Source organism: Delphinus delphis, chromosome 14 (genome assembly GCF_949987515.2).
Source record: "Delphinus delphis chromosome 14, mDelDel1.2, whole genome shotgun sequence".
Classification (NCBI taxonomy): domain Eukaryota; kingdom Metazoa; phylum Chordata; class Mammalia; order Artiodactyla; family Delphinidae; genus Delphinus; species Delphinus delphis.
The window spans coordinates 45,423,505-45,445,775 of NC_082696.1; the positions used below are offsets into that span (position 1 = coordinate 45,423,505).

Here is a 22,271-nt window from a genome sequence, read left to right on the forward strand (position 1 = left end):
AAATGAAATCCACGACGACCCAGTATAGGGGTCGTGGGCTGCAGCTCAACGGGTTCCATGCGGTCGAATGGGTGGGAGAGTGGTCTCTCCCCGCCCGGCTCGGAGCACGTGGTCCGCCCGGGCGGGAGCTTAGCCACAGTGGGGGAGGGGAGCGGCGTGGGACTTCGCGGAGGGGGTCTAGGCGGCCCCGGCTACGGTTGGGGAGGCGCCGACTGCGCAGGCTCAAGATAGGCGCAACCACTGTGCGAAGATCCGAAGGGGTGGAGCGTTCACCTGGCTCCATGCTCTCTTTACTTACGGAGCGAAAGCCTGACTCTTTTTAAAAATAGTTTTCCGACTGTATTTGTACCCGCCCTGCGCAAGTTGTTCATCATTGGAAGCCCTCCTTCCCCAAAAATGAAGAAGCCTCTTTCTCTAGTCGTGCCCCCTCCTCCCCCGTGGAGTCACAGTGGACGCGCCCCACCTCCCCTCGGCCTCCGGAGGTGGTTTGGCTGCCTCCTCCCCCTCCCCAGTGTCGCGAGTTGGCGCCGCTGCCACCCCCCGGTCCGCGCTCTCGGCCACTCGGCCGGGCGGTACCGAGTCCTCCCGGCACTCCCCTCCTCTCTTCCCTCCGGCCCTCCGGCCTGCCTTTCCCCGCGGCACTGCCACCCCCCCCCCACCTTCGCCCCAGCCCTCTTCTCTCCCCGCCGAGCCGCGGCGGCAGCAGCAGCAGAAGCAGCCAGAGGAGGAGCCGGAGGCGGCGGTGGCCGGGGAGCCCATGGCGTACAGTCAGGGAGGCGGCAAGAAGAAAGTCTGCTACTACTACGATGGTGAGAGGCAGGCCGGCCGGCGGGTGGGTGGGCGGGCAGGGCTGCGGCGCCGGGCCCGGAGCCGCACCTGGCTCTGCGGCAGCCGTCGCGAGTGGTCGATGGTGCTGAGGGGTCAGGAGGAGGGACCGACGTTTGGCCGCATCTTAACCCATTCGCGACCCGACACTGTCTGGCAGCCTCCGCGGGGAGCTAAGTGGACGCCCCACTTTTCCGTCCGGCCCCTCTCCTTCCCGCAGTGTCGTCCGCCGCCGGCCTACCCTGGCTTCGTACTGGTGCGAAGCAGACGGCTCTCCCTCGCGTCTCTCCCCTCCGCCTCTCCGTGGGAGGGAGGTTTGGGGTCCCCTGCTCCGGCCGCCTGCACCCGATTTCTCCCCCCGGGTCAAAACAGCTACGCCGGCCCAGACTCCACACAAAGCCCCACGGCCTCGAGAGCTCCGCCCCTCGAGCCCCCATTCCTCCTCTCCCCTCCTCCGCTCCCCTCTGTCCCCGGCTGGCCCGAGCGTCTTCTCCTTTCTCTGCTGCCGGCCTCTCCCCGGACCCCTCGACCCGGGTGGGTGCTGGAGAGTACCCCTTGAGGGTGGGGGCTCACGTGCGCCTTGAGGCGCGCTCACACCCCTGTTTTGCGTGGGCTCCATCCCTCTCCTTTGTTTGCCGGGTGCTTTGAGCGCCACTTTCTCAGCATTCAAATGAAAAGGCTTCACTTCCTCAATAAAAATGAGGGTTTTCGAGTTTGAGGTAGTCAGGCTTCACGGGAAATAAGACGGTGGGAGGGCATCGTAGAGCTGTTGCTGCTTGTGTTGTCGATCAGGCTCGATAGGTCCTGGCTTGCCTCTCTGAGAGGTGGTTACCACCCACTTCTTTGTTGCTTTGTTCGATCAGGAAATACCGTGCTTTGGAGGTGTGGGACAGATAGCATTGGCATTTGGCTTGCGAAGGCTGTTTCTAGGCGATGGGAGTCCTGGTGCAGGAAAACTTTGAGGAGCAGTGCAGAAAGTGCTAAATAATCAGAAAAGCTTGAACTCGTGGAACAGTAAATTATAAAAGTAAGATAATTTCATTTTAGGGGTTCTTCTCATTTGCAATTTGAGCAGTAAGTCTTCTTGAATCCTGTTTCTTGGGCCAGTCAAAATACAATGAAAGGAGCCGTTACTGTTTTACAGATTGCACAAAGACGTTAACTTGGTAGATAGTGCCTAGTAGGTTACTCTCCAGAGAAGAAATTCTAAAATTTAACAAAGAAGCTAGGTTCAGAGACCTGAAAGTCCATCTGATTTGTGAGAAGCGATACAAATTTTGGAAGCTGTTTACTACATTCAATGTATTGTAAATCGTAAAATCTTAGAGCGGTGGAAAGATCTTACAGGACTAGGTCAGAATAAATCTGACTTTAATTTTAAAATGGCCATATTATATCTCTCCAGTTAGCAAGGATGAATCATTTTAATGCCTCTTTATATAAAATAACCACTTGTGTCATTTGTGGAAAAATCTAAAATCTTACAGAAGAAATCTAAATTGTTTGATATTTGGTAGCTAGTGCTAAGTAATCACAGCCATGTTTTTAAAATATTTTTTGAGAGAACTGCATGTATGTGTGATACAAATTGATTTGAAATTATGCCATCATGGGGGGGTGGAGATGGGAGTACATTTTAATTTTAACGTGAATTATTAACGTTTCTTAAAGTTAATTCTTTAAGAATTCACGCATATTTTGGGTCACTGGCCTGGTCTTGCATTCCATGACCAAATTGGAAAGTAAATAACTATATGTAAGTTAATTTTTAAAACAACATTGTTTCTCTAAGGTTTAGAGATTGTTGTTGTCAGGGCTTTGGGTAGAGAAGAAAGGTTTTAAAAGTTTGGGGTAACTGGTGCTAAGGCTCTTCCTGGAGCTGTTAGTTGCTGTTGACAGTGATAGGCTCTGATGAAGTAAGCTGCTTGAAACTTCTTGTCACCAGGCTTGAACCGTAGAACCAGGAGGTACACTTAAGTTGCAGTTTTATCAGCTATTTGTTCCTGGGCCCGTTTATGATGAGCTTTTGTTGAGGAAATGGGAGCAAGTACTGGTCCCAAAGGCGGGATGCAGACTTGATAGGAAGAGTAATCTTTGATTGTGACTTAAGTACTTTATAGTGGACCATACAAAGGCATTATCTGATGGCCAACAGCAGGTGTATAACTGAATGTTTGGGTATCTCTGGTTAGGTTATCTGTCTTTTGTCTGTGGCTCTTCCTTGACTAATTTTTAGAATGGAATTTGTAGTTGCTTACATTTGGAATATGCTTTGAGTTCTTTTCATGGGCGTGGGGCTAATAAAATATTTTGCAGAGGTTATTAAATTGAAGGGGTATTATTATGCTAATTCTTTGTATGTGATAGTATTTTAAGCTGTGCATAGTTAATTCCAAAGCTTACATTTTCATCACCGGAAAAACCCTATTTTGTCAGCTTATAGAGGTAGCGATAGTAGTTTTTTCTTTTTTTAATTGTGAGGAAAGAGGATGCAAGTAAAGCAGCTTGTGCACAGGGAACTAACTCTAAGATACACAACATGGATTGGATTTGGAGTGTGTGATGTCAATAATAATAGGGCCTTAATCTATTAGACTAGAATAGCTGGTATTAACTTGTTAGTAAAGGAAGTAGAAGGAAGAAAGATAAAGAGGAAAGGAGTGAAGTAGCAAATTCTGTAACCATAGGAATCCTACCTTTAGGCTTACTGGGACCATTAGGACTACTCTTGGTGACACAGAGAGAATGTCTAGCAAATGAAAGGGGCTTCTAAAAGACATATGTTCTTTCCTCCGTACACATTACAGTCTTCAATATCATACCCTTTAGATCACTGGAATGATGGTTTCTTCTTCTTTTTTTTTTTTCTTTTTTTTTTTTTTGCGGTACGCGGGCCTCTCACCGTTGTGGCCTCTCCCGTTGCGGAGCACAGGCTCTGGACGCGCAGGCCCAGCGGCTATGGCTCACGGGCCCAGCCGCTCCGCGGCATGTGGGATCCTCCCGGACCGGGGCACGAACCCGCGTCCCCTGCATTGGCAGGCGGACTCTCAACCACTGCGCCACCAGGGAAGCCCATGGAATGATGGTTTCAAGTGAACCTTCAGGCACTGATGGATAAAGTATTCTTAAACCTTTGAGGACAAGTAAGAGAAGTTTTTACTTCTCTTATTGCAGCTATTGACTCATGACTCATTTCCGAAAACATATATCTAAATCTTGAACTTCTAGTATATACTGCAAGATTGTCAATAATCTGTAAACGATATAGTTAGATCCCTTCTGGCTTTAAAATAATGCGACTTCCGGGGATTCCCTGGCAATGTGGTGGTTAGGGCTCTGAGCTTCCACTGCAGGGGGCACGGGTTCTATCCCTGATCGGGGAACTGAGATCACACACACCACACAGAGCGGCCGAAAGAGAAAAAAATAAAATGATGTGATTCTGTACTTAAATGTAATTAGCAAACCAAGCTTTGTTAGGCTCTGATTAAATACATTATTAATACTTTATCTAGAAATGTTAAGTGTACTTTCTTTTAAGCTTGAGGCCAATTACATTTAGTGTCTTCTACTGTATATACAATATGATAGGGTTGTATATATACATAATTTATATGATTACATGCATTGCTCTGTGTTATATTTTTCCCTTCTCTGATAGGACACATCAAACTATTTGGAGACAGGTGGTTCAGAGAAAAGCACTCAACACTGTACAAAGAGTTACCAAGATCATGTCTCCCAATATACTCCTAGTTTACTGTAGCACATTATAAGAATTCTGCTTGGCAGCCAACTTGACAGATTTCCTTAGATGTTTACTTATAACAGTGATGCCAAAGCCTTTTGCTAGGTAGTCCTTAACGTAATTGCATGGGTTCTTAGCTATAGTATAAATCATTATTATCCATAAAATAGGTAACCTTTTCTTTGGAGGCAAATCAGGGTGCTGAATGAATTATAGCAGCAGTTCACAAATACCAATGGTTTTAATTGCACATCATTAATTTAAACATAGTAGAACATAAGACTGAGATTTTCATATACTTGGGTTCTCTTCCCCCAGATATTTTTTTACCATTTACTTCCTTCAGATTTCACCTTTTCAGAGAAGCTTTTCCCTATTACCTTAATCCCTGTTACTGCTTTTCTCCCTATCAATTATACCACCTAATTTTTGTCTCTCTTCCCACTAGAATATAAACTTCATGAGGACAGAATCTGTTTTGCTGATGTCTATACTTTCACCAGCCTAAATATAAATAAATAAATAAACAAACAAACATTTTTTACATTATTGATGAATAAATGATTAACACCTTATATTTTTATAGCTGGAGCACTTTCATATAATATTCTCTCTAATTCTTACACCCACTCTAGTTACAGACAGGTAGGATAAGTGGCGTTTTATTTATTTTCCCCATGAAAATAGATTCGTATCTCCGTTTGACTCAGTCCACCACTTAATCCTTTTCTACATTGTCTAGTTTTAATGTCCAAGGCGAGATCAACATCTGGTACCTAAAACATTTTTCTTTTTTCCTTTGGTGACCCAAGAGTGGAACTATTGCCACGGCTACAGATAAAAAAAAGGTTTCTCTGCTACCAAAAAAAAAAAAAAAGTATTAGTAATTATGTCTTTCCATTAACAAAAATTTTAAATGCTTGTGTTGACAAATCCTTAAAGGAAACAGTTGGAATTGAGGAGGGAGTGTAGTTATCTCTTAGGGAATAATAACAGCACTGAAACACGGATGAGATAAGATTTAAAAGTTCAAGTGTAAGGGTGAAGTCAGCTTTGGGTTCAGAAATATCAAATGGACTTAAAGTCCCTACTTTGTGCCAGGTAGAGAAAAGATTGAAGTCCTAAGAAGAAAATATAAGACCATATTAGAAGTAAATGCTGGAAAGGGTGTGGAAAAAAGGGAACCCTCCTATGCTGTTGGCGGAGGTGTAATTGGTACAGCCTCTATGGAGAACAGTGTGGAGTTTCCTTAAAAAACTGAAAATAGAGCTACCATATGATCCAGCAATCCCACTCCTGGTCATATATCTGGAGATAACTCTAATTCAAAAAGATACATGCACCCCAGAACTTCCCTGATGGCACAGTGGTTAAGAATCTGCCTGCCAATGCAGGGGTCACAGGTTCGAGCTCTGGTCTGGAAAGATCCCACGTGCCGCGGAGCAACTAAGCCTGTGCGCCACAACTACTGAAGCCCGCATGCCTAGAGTCCATGCTCCGCAACAAGAGAAGCCACCTCATTGAGAAGCCCGCGCACCACAACAAAGAGTAGCTCCCGCTCACTGCAACTAGAGAAAGCCCGTGTGCAGCAACAAAGACCCAATGCAGCCAAAATTAAATAAATAAATTGATTTAAAAAAAAAAAAAGGATACATGCACCCCGGTGTTCATTGCAGCACTGTTTACAACAGCCAAGACATGGAAGCAACCTAGATTTCCAGCGACAGAGGAATGGATAAAGGTGTGGTGCATACATACAATGGACTATTACTCAACCATAACAAAGAATGAAATAATGCCATTTGCAGCCACGTGGATGGACTTAGAGATTATCATACGAAGTAAAGTAAGTCAGACAGAGAAAGGCAAATATCATATGATATCACTTATACGTGGAACCTAAAAAAATGATGCAAATGAACTTACTATATGTGGAACCTAAAAAAATGATGCAAATGAACTTACAAAACAGAAACAAGACTCACAGACTTAGGAAACAAATTTATGGTTATTACCAAAGGGGAAAGGTGGGAGGGAGGGGTAAATTAGGAATTTAGGATTAACATATACACACTACTATATATAAAATAGTTAATCTGTATAATGCTGTATAGCCCAGGGAACTCTGCTCAGTACTATGTAATAACCTATGTGAGAAAAGAATCTGAAAAAGAATAGATATATGTATAACTGAATCACTTTGCTGTACATTTGAAACTAACACAGCGTTGTGAATCAACTATACTCCAATGTAAAATAAAAATCTAAAAAATTTTTTAAAAATGTCTTTAAGGAGAAAAAAAATAAGACTGTTAGATAGTAAGAGAGGGGACCTTTGTAGGGTAAATCGGGCAAGGGAGGGCCTGAAGGCACAGAATGGGCCAGCCTCCTTAAAAGAGTTTTCCTACATAAGACATTGCAAACTTCAAAGCCTGGGTAGTTAGAAAGAACCTAGTACACTTAGCAGAAAGGAAGCCAAGAGGAAGACATGGGGGAACTGTAGGGTGCCAGGCCAAGTAGTAAAGGGCCAGACCACACAAGACTTTGTGGTAAGAGATTTGGACTTGAATATTCAGGAAGCAGAAAGCCATTGAAGGTTTCTTAAGTAGAGAGAACTCTGGAAAGTGGAGAAAGAATGGTAAAGCGTAATAGAATGTGAACACTGAAAGCAAGAATTGAGTATAGGTCCACGTACAAGACAATAATTGCAACTGATAGACATGGACATATTTAAGAGAGGTTTTGGGAGTAAAACCTATAGAACTGGTTGATGGATTGGAAATGGAGTTGGGGCTTTGTGATGACTGAATAAAGGATGGCTCCTAAATTTCTGAATTGAGCAGTTAGGTGGCTTATTCCTGAGAGAAGAGGATTTAGGGCAGCACTCTTGATTCACTGACATACCCAAGCACCTGCCTGGCACACAGTAGGTTCTTGGTCTGTTCAGTGAATGAGTGAACTTGAGAAACCCCTGATATTTCAAGGTTGGTGGAGGAGTGGCTGTGGGGTGGTAGTAAAGTCCAGGAACGTGGTATTGTGGAAGCCAAGAGTGAATGTTTCAAGAAGTGGCCAGTGTGTTAAAGCCGCTAGTGGACTAACTAGTCTGGAAGACAAAAATAATACAGTAGCTCTCTGTTTTTTCCTGAATCATTTTTTAGTCAGCTTTTCTTCAGGGGTATATTTTATATTTCATAGTCCTGAAGTCCAAAATTATCTGAAAGGTGAAAAGAAATTTTTGTAACTCATTTGGAATCAAAAGCTTAACCTGAATTAATGTTTATCATCTTTATTCCTCTTATTCTGAATATTCATACATTTTTGCTGCAGAAATATTAATGTTTGATTACAGAAGGCTGCCCAGTCTCCAGGTTATCACATAATATCTGGCAGATTTATCATTTTACATTTATAAAATCTGAAAAAGTCTGAAATGTATCTAGTCTCAAGGACTTTAGAGGACTTTAGATAAAAGAGATTGTAGACCTTAGTAACCACTTCTCTTCTGATAGCTTCTTGAAGAGTGAGCAGCTTTGAAAATTTTGCAGATAACTAAATCTTTTTGGTAATTACTTCACATTGACAAAGTTTGTTGTATTCAAGATGCCACTTAGAGCTAATTTTCCTGGATGCTTATTTCATTGGTAAAGCATTTTAAACTATTTTGGGTAACATTTTAAATGCCCAAATTACATTACTGACTATTTAAATCAGATGAATGAAATCCATAGGTTTTTAAAACTAAGAAAAGCCATATTTTATCTTTATGAAAAAGTAGATGGCTGCAGAGCACCCACGTAGAGAATTTTGTGATAGGGGATTAAGCAGGAAAAAAGTTGGGGATGGTTCTTTTAGACCCCCCTTACATTTTGGAAGAATTCTTCATAAGCCAAATAGCAGTTATCTGTAGCTTGGCTGCCCTTGTGGACATGTGTCATTTAAGTAGTGTGCATATTCTTCTTTTTTTAAAAAAAATTAATTTTTGTCTGCATTGGGTCTTTGTTGCTGCACGCGGGCTTTCTCTAGTTGCAGAGACGGGGGGCTACTCTTCCTTGCAGTGTGCACGTGGGCTTCTCATTGCAGTGGCTTCTCTTGTTAAAGAGCATAGGCTCTAGGTGCACAGGCTTCAGTAGTTGTGGCACGCACGCTTGGTAGTTGGGACATGCAGGCTTAGTAGTTGTGGCGCATGGGCTTGGTTGTTGCGCGGCATGTGGGATCTTCCCGGACCAGGGATCGAACCCGTGTGCCCTGCATTGGCAGGCGGATTCTTAACCACTGTGCCACCAGGGAAGCCCAACAAAGATCTTAAGTCTTTATTAAAATGTTTGTATTCTGTATTATGTCCTTTTCTTGTCAGGCTTCCCCCTACCATTTCTTTCTAGGTTCTATAAGTGTCGTTGCTTTCCCAGTAGCTACTACTTAAGAAGATTGGCAGAGTTGCCTTGCCTGAGTTTGAATCTAGCTCCTCTATTGCTAGCTGTTGTGACTTTGACAATATCACCTGACCTGTCTGCATCTCATCCATCTTCACTATTATAAAATAGGAAAGTAGTAATAATACCTACATTATAGGGTTGTTGAGAAGATTAACAGATAATACACATGAAGTGCTTAGAATAGTGCCTTCTAGTAAGCTGTCAATAAATGTAAATTATTGCTAGCATCTTTTTTTATCAAGCACTCTTGCTGAGAAATTGCAACTGTACTTTCCCTTCTATAGATTATTGTGGTCTTTCCCATTATTAGATTAGTGATTATTTTTCACTGGATTCTGAGTATGTACATAACTAGAGTATTTGATCTTAAGATACGGTAGATATTAGAGATATTTCACCTTGATAATTCTTACACAGGGGCAGATGCAAGTTATGTGAAGATTAGTTTCTTTATTCTTACTCTCGTTATCTCCTTTGGTAGTGATGATAACTTAGAAATACCTTCCTTGCGTTAGTTAACCTTAGCTCAATGATGCTTCGTGTCTCTAGTGGGCTTTCTACATCTAAGAATTCATTGAGACCAGGCTGCTTTCAAGGAACTTTATGTGTACTACCACGATGTAGAGCGGAGCTTTATAGCTTGGGAGGTAGTTTGTTTCCTGCGTTCATAGACTGAATTGTGATAAATGCAGAGGAGTGTCCCCATAGCTCTGCTTTGCTACTTGTCTGTATTGTCTTAGCTTTACTGTTTGTACAGATTAAGAAAGGTTAAAATTTAAAATTAAAACATAAAACATAATTTATAAACATAAACAATTAAAACATAAACCTTTAAAACAAAGTTTCCTTTTAAATGACCATGTGTATATATGAATTGTTTTCAGAAGAGAGCTTGTGTTGAAAATGAAGAGTTAAGTAAATTAGAGGTGCGGTACCAACAAAATCAATTAGTAGTAGTATTAGAAACGGCTATGTTATAAAAGTGAATGTTTATCCTGGACTGTTACCAAAAATATGGAAGAGAGAAGCAAAAGGTTTTGAATTCTTAGTTTTCATTAAACAAACAAAAAAAGGTGTGTATTTAGGCAGGATTTTGAAAGATTTTTTTGATCTAGAAGGGGAGTAAATGGCATTTTTTATCCCTAGTTTTTATTATATGAACCCATGTTTAAATGATTAACTTCAAGCCACTAAAATCAGCTTGGCTATCCTAACAAAATTTTAGAATTGATTATTTAAAAACTAGAATTAGTACTGAAGGTAATTTCTAATAAAGGCTGTTGTAAAAATTGCCCATTACATTAGAAAAATGGTATATATTTAAGTGGCATCCTTAACACTTTTTATTATAGAAACACTGGATCTTTACCTTAAAGTATTAATTTTGTTGAAATCTGGTAGACAAAAATCTGGGATTTTGGTGTTTTTATTTTGTTTATTTATTTATTTTTTTGCGGTACGCGGGCCTCTCCCGTTGCGGAGCACAGGCTCCAGACGCACAGGCTTAGCAGCCATGGCTCCCGGGCCCAGCTGCTCCGCGGCATGTGGGATCTTCCCGGACTGGGGCACGAACCTGCCTGCATCAGCAGGCGGACTCTCAACCACTGCGCCACCAGGGTAGCCCTGGTGTTATTTTATTTGAAATAAATCTTATGTGTCAGTTTTAAGGCCTTGGGATGTAATATATATCGTAAAAAGATAGGTTAGGAATTATAACTTTTTAATTGTGAAGAATGAGAAAAAATATCCTTATTACCTTGAAAAATGTAATAAATATGTCATCATAGCAAAACTTTATTTAGGATCCAAATTTCAGTTACCAAAATTTTTATTGACTGTGATATGGATATATAAAACATTGTAGCCGCGATAATACCAACTATAAAGGATTTTTGGCACACCAGAGAATCATCCAAGAAGCAATATTTGCTATAAAATTTTTAAGTCATACTGGTGAAACTCAAAGAATGTACCTTAAGCATCTAAATTTGCCAGTAAATACTAAAAGCAGGTATCACTCTAAGGAACAAAAACTTTTGTAAGTGAGTAAAGAGTATTTTATTTGGGCTAATCCTAAATAAGAAAGTTCAGTAAACTAAAAATCAGAAAAGCTTGCTTGCCTTAATCTTTGAACAAACATAATGTATTGATCGAGTCATCAGTATGTAAAAATGTGCATAGGATCTTGGTTTTCTAATACAGTTTGAAAGTTGAAAAATCTAAAATTATTATTTAAGATTTCAAATAAAGCTTATTTAGGTGATAAATGTCGTCTAATGGTGGACACATAAATTTTAATAGTTCATGAAGATTCTTTTGTCTGTATTGTTCATTTTGTCTCTTTCCTCTTTTAGGTGATATTGGAAATTATTATTACGGACAGGGTCATCCCATGAAACCTCATAGGATCCGCATGACCCATAACTTGCTGCTAAATTATGGCTTGTATAGAAAAATGGAAATATATGTGAGTATACCTTTCAGTAAATATTCACTGTTGGTTTGTTTGTTTGTTTAAACCACTACTTTGAAACTTTGTTTTCAAAGTTGGAGGGCATTTAGCAGATGAAAAGGTGTGGAAGAAAACAGAAACTCCTCTTTTTGTTTTATTCTTCAGAGAAAACTTGAGAGTGTGGGAGCTGTGGCCTCTTTTTTTTCCCCTATTCCTTCAACCATTTTAAAAAACAGTTTCCCTTCCCCAGGTTTTCACGTAACTGGAGACCAACTCAATTTAGCATACTAAATATTTTTGTTATGATAATTATTGACCTGTCTGCTGCTGAAGAGTTGACCTGGGACTGTTAAAAAAGAATTATGCAGAAAATTAATCCTACCAATATTTGTTGGCGTATAGGAACACTGTATTAGTGAGCAAGCAAAGTGTCTATTTTGTAGAAGATGTGGGAGTATAGATAAACAGATATAAGATGCAACAATTCTTATCCACTTGGGGAGAAGAGAAAAACTTGAAGCAGTTAACAATGTTGGGTAATATATGTGAGCTTCTTTGTTTCAGATTATAGACATTTGGAGAAGAGGAGTTGGATAAGACTTTCAGTTAGGAAGCCTTGTGGCAGAAGTGTGTCATTGATGAAATTACTGGATATAGAGCAGGAGGTTTGTGATAGAAAATAAGAGAAAGTAGAGTTTATGAACGTGGATTAATCTTTAGAAGGGTTGACCTATTTCCACTAAAATAAAAGGAGTGATTAATTCATAGTTGGTGTTAGGCCTGCCTAATCCTTTTTAAAGGAATGTGAATTATCTTTGGATTTGATTTCTATTTTCTAAAACACACATGTATAAATTTGGATTTGCTTTGGAATTTATCTATTTTGTTCTGGCAGACCTAGTTCTTTTGAGAGTATTGTTAGGGGAAATTGTATACTTGTATACTTTGTGTTTGGTAACCCTGATGTTACTAGTTGTAATTCCACAATTCTGACATTTATTTTTCTTCACAGAGGCCCCATAAAGCCACTGCTGAAGAAATGACAAAATACCACAGCGATGAGTACATCAAATTTCTACGTTCAATAAGACCAGATAACATGTCCGAGTATAGTAAGCAGATGCAGAGATGTATGTTTCTATGTTAAAAGTATATATTAGTAATGATAAATATAAATGAGTACTTTTAGAAGCTTGTAATTAGTTATCCAAATCTAGGTATTTTCCTGATCTAAAATATTGTTTTAATTATTTACTGATTTAAAAAGTCCATGTAACAATACTAAAGCTACTTTAAAAAAAAAACAAAAAACCTACTTGAAGCTTGTTGGTCTGCCAAACTGCCAAAGGGCTATCTGGATCTTCTTTGCGTTTTGTTTTGGTTCCTTGTTAACTTTGGGATAATGGATATTGGTGGGGAGACCTCACTCCCCTGCATTAAAAAAAAAAAAGATTGTACTTTGGCCTTAGCTTGGTGTGTATGCCTCTTGTCTTCTGTTTGGGTGCTTTAGTTAATCTGGACTATTCCAGAAAGTTCCAAAAAACAAAACTGAATTTGCCTCCTGTAGGCAACTGTTTACATTGAATTTACAACTACATGCTTACATTGTATCAGGTATTGTAAGTAATCTAGAGCTGATGTAAATACATGGGAGAATGTTCCATGGGTTGTATGCAAATACTATATAAGGGATTTGAACATCCCCAGATTTTGGTATCCTCAGGGTCTTGGAACCACTCCTTTGTGGATACCAAGGGACAATTGTACATATAATTTGTACTTCCCTTTGTTGTATTAGTGGAGCTTTTGATTCTCTTCTACATAGTGTTCTCTTTTGTAGATAAAAGGTATTTTATTATTAGAGATTGGTTGGCTTGAAGATGGAATGCAAAATGTCATTCTAAAATGACTGGAACAGTGTCTTTTAAAGCTTGATACTGGAATTCATTCTCATTGATGTTTCTATTGATGGACTTCAGTAATGATTTTTTAAAAAAAGAACAGTTTCAATAATACTAAATTAAGTGTAGTTGCTAGACATCTCATAAATTCATAGAACTTCATGTACATTTCTATCATAGATTATCTCATTTGATTCAATAAAATGCTGTAATATAAATAGATATTATTTGTCCCTGTTTTTTCAGTGGGGATTCAGGCTTAGATTAAGTCATGGGTAGCCCTAAGGTAAATGAATTAACAGGATTGGTTTAAAATTTACATAATACTGAATTGTATTAAGATTCTGATCATATCTGAATAGCAGGAAGCTAAAATTTATTCATTATAGTGTCAATGAATTAAGGATGTGCAAAGCTACATAAAATAATGACCCTTTTTTTGAAGAGGATATAAATTAAGGGATGAGGAGAAACTGAGAATGGGTTATATGCATCACGACATATTTAGTTCCTCTTTCATTCAGTACTAAGGAACTAAATATGTCGTGATGTGTGGTATATCTGCATGTGTTGTCTCCTTGTGCCTTAAATATTTCTTCTGTATCTTGGCTGTCATGAGCTTAGTTAATTCTTACCATCTTTCAAGATCAATGCTAACCATGGACGTAGGGAACCAACTGTTACATCTTTTTGGTAGTCACTAAAATAGATTTCAAAGTTTTGGATGTTCTGTGTACTTAAGGAGTTTTAAAGAATGTAAATCATAAAGCAACTGAAGTTACTTATTTAAAGTTTTTAGAATTTTGATTAATTTACTGTCGTATATTTAAGGAGAAATGCCTGGAAAATTTAAGCCCATGTTTTAATTAAATAACACCAAATACCTTTTATATTTTGATAGCTATTGATTTCTTGTTAATAAAGCAGACATATTCCACAAATAATCGTGTTAAGAATTGGTGGTGGTATTTCACATATAACACTTTAACTGCCTTGGATAAAATTGCAAACTTTAGATTACTGCTGTGCTGTGTATGTTTTATGATTGCATCAAACAAACGTTATTTGTAGGAAACAGTTTTTGTAAGAAAAGCTTTCATTAATTCACAGAATGAATTGAAATTAATGAAATCCATCTTCCACAGTTAATGTCGGAGAGGACTGTCCAGTGTTTGATGGGCTCTTTGAGTTTTGTCAGCTTTCAACTGGTGGTTCAGTTGGTAAGTGTCCTGATTTGGTCAAATTTGAAAGTTGATTTAAACTTGGTATGTATCTTTTGGGTTATTTGCTTAGAACAAGTTTTAATAGTGGCGGATTTTAATAACAAAAAGTGTGTTTAGCAGAGTACAGTTTTCTTTAGCTGAGCCCCCCTCCATGTTTTGGGATCTTAATGTCTCAAACTTTTTTTTTTTAATTTTCAGTTTTTTACTTCAGTTGCATTTTCACTTAGAGACTTCTAGCTACCATTGTCACTACTCCTTTCCATCTATGTGCTCTTATTTAATCGGATCACAACTATAGGAAAATAGTTATCTAAGGAGAAACTGTTAGTGCCCTTGATAATGATCCTTTTATGGTTTTATACTCTTGCTTATTTGCTTATGCATGGCATACTCTTTCCACTAGGGCTTTTGTTTAGTTATACTAATTTTTTATCTTAAACATTTAAAAGTCTCCCCTGTCTTGTTTGTTAGCTGGGGCTGTGAAGTTAAACCGACAACAAACTGATATGGCTGTTAACTGGGCTGGAGGATTACATCATGCTAAGAAATCAGAAGCATCAGGATTCTGTTATGTTAATGATATTGTGCTTGCCATCCTTGAATTACTAAAGTAAGTTAATTTGTGTTGATGTTTTTCCTATGAAAAAGTGTTTTATTTAAAACAATAAAAATCTATGGCTTAAAAAAATAAAAGTGAACAGTGGGTTGAAAATAGTTAATGGTGAATCATCATCTGTGGATTCATTCCAAACCATTGTAAAAATACAGGAAATTTGCCCAGTCCTTGGATTATTAAGAATGAGAAGTACATATCAATGTTTGAGGCTCCATTAAGTACCTTTCTAAAAAACATTAGAAGTAGTTTGACAATTTAGATTGGAGGTATAGTTTTAATTAATGAAAAATGACATGACCTGAGAAGTTTATGTTCTAACATTTTGTAAGTTTTAACTTTTGAAGGCAAAAATTTGAAACCTATGTTAAAGGAAATTTGTTTACCTATTGAATGAGACCAGCTAACTGCCTAGCTTCCACATAGAATGGGGTTTTGTGCTAATGGATATAATCATCTAAGTTGCTACAGGAGTTAAAGTTATTCTTGACTGCAGTTTGAGAGCAAAATATCTATAGCGGTATTTGTGATTTTGGAGATTTACAAAGTTAGATTTTTTACCCTCATTAGTTATAACACATCTTAGCAGATTCTACTTCAGATTGTAACAAATTGGTCTTTTCTTAACTTTGAAAATGTTCTTGCCTGAAGTTATTCCATGCATACTATTTATAAAGGCTAATTTTTCAGTTACTTAAAATTAGGTATTGACTCCTTCAATAAACAACTGATCTCTGTCAATTGACTAATTGAGAGCCAAGCAAAACCCCTTGAAATCATTTGCCTTGTTTTTTAATTCACTGTTGATGTTGGTTGCTGTGTCTTCATCTCTGAGCAGCAGTTCTTACCTGCATGCTAACAGTCTTAACAGGTTTAATGTAGTTTCTCTGGACACACTTCTTCAACTAGTGCAAACTTGATTTAATTAATTGACTATTGGAAACAGCTTATGAGCCACTCAGACATTTAACTTTGTTCACACTTTTTTTTTTCTTTTTTTAAGAAAGTCTATGATGAGACATTCTGGTTTTTATTTTCCAAGTTTCTGAATGTTGCTTTCCTGCGAGTTGAGGATATTCTTGTGAGTGCTTAGTCGGTAATGTCAGCCTGTATTGTATTCTTTTAACATGGCTGTGGTATTATTGTAAAATAAACACAGTGCTCTGCCATTTAATTCCATAATAATCCTCACTTCATTGTGCCTTGAAAGGATGATATATGAAATTCACTTTCCTTTTTTCTTGTTTTGACATGGGTATGCACTGGTCATAAGATGTCCAGTATGGTGATACATGTGGCTCTTAAAATGCATTCGAATTTTACTGCGATTTGTAGTTCTCCAAGCAGCACTGTGAAGTGATGAGAATACCACTTGTGGTTTCTGTCACAAGCATTCGGTTGAAATAAAAAAGAAGCCATAGACAATACGTGAACAAACGAGCATGGCCATGTTTCAGTAACACTTTACTTATGGACATTGAAATTTGAATTTCATTTAATTGTCACATATCACAAAATTATTATTTTGATTGTATTTTTCAGCCATTTAAAAATGTTAAAAATTATGCTTATCTCAAAGGCTATACAAAAAGAGGCCATTGTCCGAATTTGGCCTATGGACCATAGATTGGCAAACCCTATTTTATAATACTAAAGATATGCTAGAGAGATGTTTTAAAGTAACAATCTTAAGTGAGCTATAATCTTCAGTTATTAATGTACAGAAACATATACTATGTTTTTAAAGCAGAATAGGGCAGATTTCACAGAGTAAGTACATTTTCTCACCTAGATTGGGTGTAAAGGGAAGATTTAAAGGTCTGAGGCTCAAACTGTAACTTCAGGATGGTCTCTTTGAATGGTGTCTTAGGCTGGAAGTAAAGAAAAGAAAGGGGATTAAACATTCTGGAATGCAGGAGCTCAAAAATAGGTTTCCTGAATCCATGGTGGTTTTTCCCGTCTTAAAACCTTTTTGGAAACTTACTTAAGGTTTTGTTTTCAGGTATCATCAGAGAGTCTTATATATTGATATTGATATCCATCATGGTGATGGTGTTGAAGAAGCTTTTTATACAACAGATCGTGTAATGACTGTATCATTCCATAAATATGGGGAATACTTTCCTGGAACAGGAGACTTGAGGGTAAGACTGAATTGTCTGAATAAATATTATGAGATTAACCTAGGAGGTTAGTAATCTTACACCTGAACTAATGTTTTTCTGAGTCATTAATTTGAATCTTGTATGAAGGATTAGTGATTTTATATGCTATAACATTTGTTGGAATTCACTTTTGCTTACTACAAGCAAACATTCAACGAGAACTTAAAGGGCTTTCTTTTGCTGAGCTTTTTTCTTTGGTTGAATAAATATTTTTGAACATCCACAAAGCATGAAGCAGTTTTCTTTTTTTTTTTTTTTTTTTTTTTTTGCGGTACGCGGGCCTCTCACTGCTATGGCCTCTCCCGTCGCAGAGCACAGGCTCCGGATGCGCAGGCTCAGCAGCCATGGCTCACGGGCCCAGCCGCTCCGCGACATGTGGGATCTTCCCGGACCGGGGCACGAACCCGTGTCCCCTGCATCGGCAGGCGGACTCAACCACTGCGCCACCAGGGAAGCCCGAAGCAGTTTTCTTGATGTTCAGTTTGAATCTTCAAAACCTACTTGATGGTAGCCTGTATTGCTGTTGAATATAAAGATTGGTGGAATAAAATAATTGAGTCTTTTTAAGGTTCTTGTACTGCCCTCCTTTTATGATTGGTCTTTATTTAATTGGTCTAATTTTAATCCCTTTTTTTCTTTAGGCTTCTGAAATTTGTAATGTATGTATATCCCCCCCCCCCCCCCCCCCCCGCCTTGGGGAGAGAAAGAATATCATAGCTTATCCTGCCTGCCTATTACATTAAGTGCATTTATTTCTATATTTCTGTTATCTTCTTTCATTTGGTGCTCTTGAAGTTGTTTTGTGGGTTTTTTTTGTTTTTGTTTTTGCTATACTAGAGGTTTGGTTTTTTGAACCAAACTACAAACATGTTGAAGTTTATTCTGAAATTTAAACAGCTGTTTTTAGTTTAGCTGTATTATATGGGAGATTTCTTTTGGCATGGCATTCAACATTGGTTCTAAGCTGTTTTGTTAAGGTTGTTTTTCAGATCTGTGGTATGTCTTTATAGTTTAACAACCAAAAGTTTAGAGTGACCTTAAAGTAGTCTTCAAATGTATGACTTAATTATTTGATCACAAGGTTGTGCTCTTTCAGTAAGAATTCAGATGGTGAAACCTTACTTTATAAGTGGGTAAGAGGTCATTTGTTTCATTTATTTCAGTTTAAATTATGTAGCTTTTAAAATAATTTATATTTGCAGTTCTTTCTTGCCATGTTAGCTCATTCAGTGACTTTCCCCACTTGGTCTTATCTTACAGACCAGTGGTTGCCAAAGATTGATCCTTAAACTAGCAGAATCACTATCACCTGAGAACTTAGAAGCACATATTCTCAGACTTTAGGTACTCTGGATGATTCTTTTCTGCACACTAAAGTTTGAGAACCACTGTTCTAAACCAGTAGAATTTGTTTGTGTATAACCATTGCACTCTGGTAGAAATGAAGCAAAAGCTTTCCAGCTTTAAGCTTAAAGAAAGATAGTGTTTTTGCAATACAATTCTAATAATCTCAGAAATAGCAAATGGAAGCCTCTGTTTTAATTTCTGACAGTGTACTTGAAGTTGTTAGAAAATATTGGAGAATATGTGTTTTAAAAAGATTGAGAATGAAAAAAAAAAAAGATTGAGAATGACTTTCAATATCTCTTTTCTTAGGATTTTATACTCCCTGTATAAAATGTCAAAATTTTTTCCTTTTGCATATTATAAAGGTGTCCCCCAAATTTAGGAAACTAAAATTAACTGCTTCATTATATGTGTAGTTGTATTTGGACTTTCGTGAAACTCAAGCATAACTTAATAAACATTACCTTTTCTACCTGACAATTCATTCTAAATCAGAAAAGAAGGCTACTCTAAGCTTAGATTGTTGTTAGAACTATGCTTGCATTTATTAGATCAGTAGTCTAGGTGGAAGAAAAAAAACCAAAGGTGTGATAAAGTAGTAGTTGTGGAGTAAGAAATGGAAGGTATAAAACTTGGTCCAACAAAGGCCAGTTCTGAGTTACCAGCCTTTAGCTAGAGTGAGAAGTGCTGACCAACTTTCTGTATTGTGAAATCTTAGTGTCAACATGTGTTCCATCTGTGTTTTTAGTGCAGAAGTCTAGGGGTTTACTGTTCTTTAAGTTTGTCCACATGTGTATAGTTTGTATTTAGTTATATAAAAATTTAGATTCTTTAAGAAAAATTGGAGGAGTGAATGTGTAATTTCATGCTTTTTCATTGAAAGTTGGATCATAATAACTCTAGTATTGAAGGGTAAGCTATGCTTTTTAAAAAAATGGATTCAAGCTGAGATTGTTCCATGAGAGATAAGGGAAGAACATGTATTTGTATTAGTAATTCTAAAGATTCATATATATTGAGACATTATACAGTTGACCCTTGAAGAATGAGAGGGTCGGGGCACTGACTTCTGTGCAGTTGAAAATCTGCATATGACTCTGACTCCCCAAAAGCATAAATACTAATAGCCTTCGTGATAATATAGTCAGTTAACATATTCTGTATATGTATATCTACATGTATTTTATGCATTCATAACATACCTAACTTTTTCTTAATTTTTAAAAATATTTCTGGACTGTAGTCACGTGCAAGTTTTTTCAGGTTGTTGCAAATCTCCAGAAAAATTTTCCAATACATTTATTGAAAAAAATCCGCATGTAAGTGGACCCACAATTCAAACCCTGTTGTTTAAGGGTCAACTGTAATTTAAAACCTGTAAGAATCAGTTACCCCCAATCCTTTGATGTTGTAGTTAAAGCACTGTTTTGTAGAAATGTCTCAGCCATATCTTCTAGGAATATACAGTTGACCCTTGAACAACACAGGTTTGAACTTCTATATAGATTTTTTTCAATAAATAATTACTGCAGTGCTAAACAACTCACAGTTGGTTGATCTGCAGATGCAGAATCATGGAGATGGAGGACAGACTGTAAAGTTAAATTCAGGTTTTCAACTCTACGGGGGTCTGTACCCCTAACCCTGCTGTTGTTCAAAGGTCAGCTGTTTATGTGTGTATATATCTGTATGAACATACACATACATAGATATACACATGCATAACATATACAAATAAATAAGTATATAGTACATGTATGTATATTTTAAGTAAGTGTGTGTGTGTGTGTGTGTGTATGTGTGTGCGTGTGTGTGTGTAGCTGGAACCCAGCTCTCAATTTCTCTCCTTTGCTTCTTTTGGGAGGTATTAATGCCTAGAGTGGTACTTATTCAACAAGTAGAAACAAAATTTATTTCAAGCCCAGTTAAAGAACAGATTTCAATGCTTTAGTCTGCAACTGTTAAAACTTCAAGAAAGTCTTATAAGTAAACTCGTACCAGATTGTGAGCCACAAGAAGGATTCTACTTTAGAGACAATTGTTCTGCAGGGTTCTTTGGCTCAGAGTTTATATTTCCTACAGTTTTACCTATAAAGTTGTCATGTGTATTTTGTTTATGACAAATTTCTTGGGTAATACTTAACTTCAAATTGCCTTTAACTGTGTTAAATTTCTTTTCTCCCCAATATAATCATTACAGATTAAGTGGAATTGGTTCTTTTCAGCTTTATAAGCCATCCATAAATGTTGTAGTATGTACTTTTTCTGTATTATTTCCTTTCTCAGCCTACTAGATGAATTAAGAATTGGGTTTTGTTACTTAGTCTTTTAATCTTTTAAAAATATTTTAATAATTAAATATGTCAAACTTTTTATTATGATATATTCTCTGAGATCTATTTAACTATGTATTTTAGGATATTGGTGCAGGAAAAGGCAAATACTATGCTGTCAATTTTCCAATGAGAGATGGTATAGATGATGAATCATATGGGCAGATATTTAAGCCTGTAAGTATTATTATTTTCAAAAATGAAAAGGAATTCTAAAATGTTTTTTAGAGACATTAACATTTGTTACCTTGTACATAGATTATTTCAAAAGTGATGGAGATGTATCAACCTAGTGCTGTGGTGCTACAGTGTGGTGCAGACTCACTATCCGGTGATAGACTTGGTTGCTTCAATTTGACAGTCAAAGGTAAGCAATTTGAAGGGTGATATTCCAGGAAGAAAGTTTTTTTTCTTCCTAAGAACCTCCTATAAAAGTTGTCATTTAATTTTTACCTGCTATTTTAACAGGGAGCCCTGTGTTTTTTATGGGTTTTTGTCATATGTATGTATCTTTTATTTTGTCAAATTTATGTATATATTCATACATGAGTAGTTTTGTAAGGCTTGTTGCAATACCAACCAAGGCAGCGATTTTCTTTTTTTAAAACTTTTATTTATTTGTTTAATTATTTATTCCAGTTTTATTGAGATGTTGTTGGCATACAGCACCATGTGAGCATAAGATGTACAATGTAATGATTTGACTTCAATATCATGATTTCAGCATCATGAAATGATTAACACAGTAGGTTTAGTGAACACTCATCTCTTATAGGTACTACATTAAAGAAATACATTAAAAATATGTATATTTTTCTTTGTGATGCAATCTCTTAGGATTTACTCTCTTTAACAGCTTTCATTTATAACATACAGCAGTGTTGATTATCTTTATCATGTTGTACATTTCATCCCTAATACTTATTTATCTTTTAACTGGAAGTTTGTGCCTTCTGACTGTCTTCATCTAATCTCCCCTCCCCTGACTCCTTGCCTCTGGTAATCACAAATCTGATCTCTTTTTCTATGAGTTTGTTTGTTGTTTGTTTTCAAAATATAACTGACCTACAACACTATGTTAGTTCCTGGTCCACAACATGTGGTTTGATATTTCAAAATGATCGCCATGCTAAGTCTAGTTGTCATCTGTCATCATATAAAAATATTATGTTACTATTGACTGTATTCCCCACTCTGTACATTTCATACCTGTGACTCATTTATCTTGTAA

At 37.5% G+C, this 22,271-nt stretch overlaps 1 protein-coding gene across 1 annotated transcript in view; it reads left to right on the forward strand.

Annotated features, from left to right (window-relative positions):
* The first annotated feature begins 519 nt into the window (after window positions 1–519).
* Window positions 520–22,271, forward strand: part of HDAC2 (histone deacetylase 2) — a 31,316-nt gene continuing 9,564 nt past the window's right edge. The window contains exons 1-8 of the mRNA XM_060030062.1: window positions 520–809; window positions 11,361–11,473; window positions 12,471–12,588; window positions 14,505–14,579; window positions 15,054–15,192; window positions 17,198–17,339; window positions 21,125–21,217; window positions 21,299–21,407. Coding sequence (XP_059886045.1) covers window positions 758–809; window positions 11,361–11,473; window positions 12,471–12,588; window positions 14,505–14,579; window positions 15,054–15,192; window positions 17,198–17,339; window positions 21,125–21,217; window positions 21,299–21,407 — 841 coding nt within the window. The 5' untranslated portion in view covers window positions 520–757. The remainder of the gene's footprint in view (window positions 810–11,360; window positions 11,474–12,470; window positions 12,589–14,504; window positions 14,580–15,053; window positions 15,193–17,197; window positions 17,340–21,124; window positions 21,218–21,298; window positions 21,408–22,271) is intronic.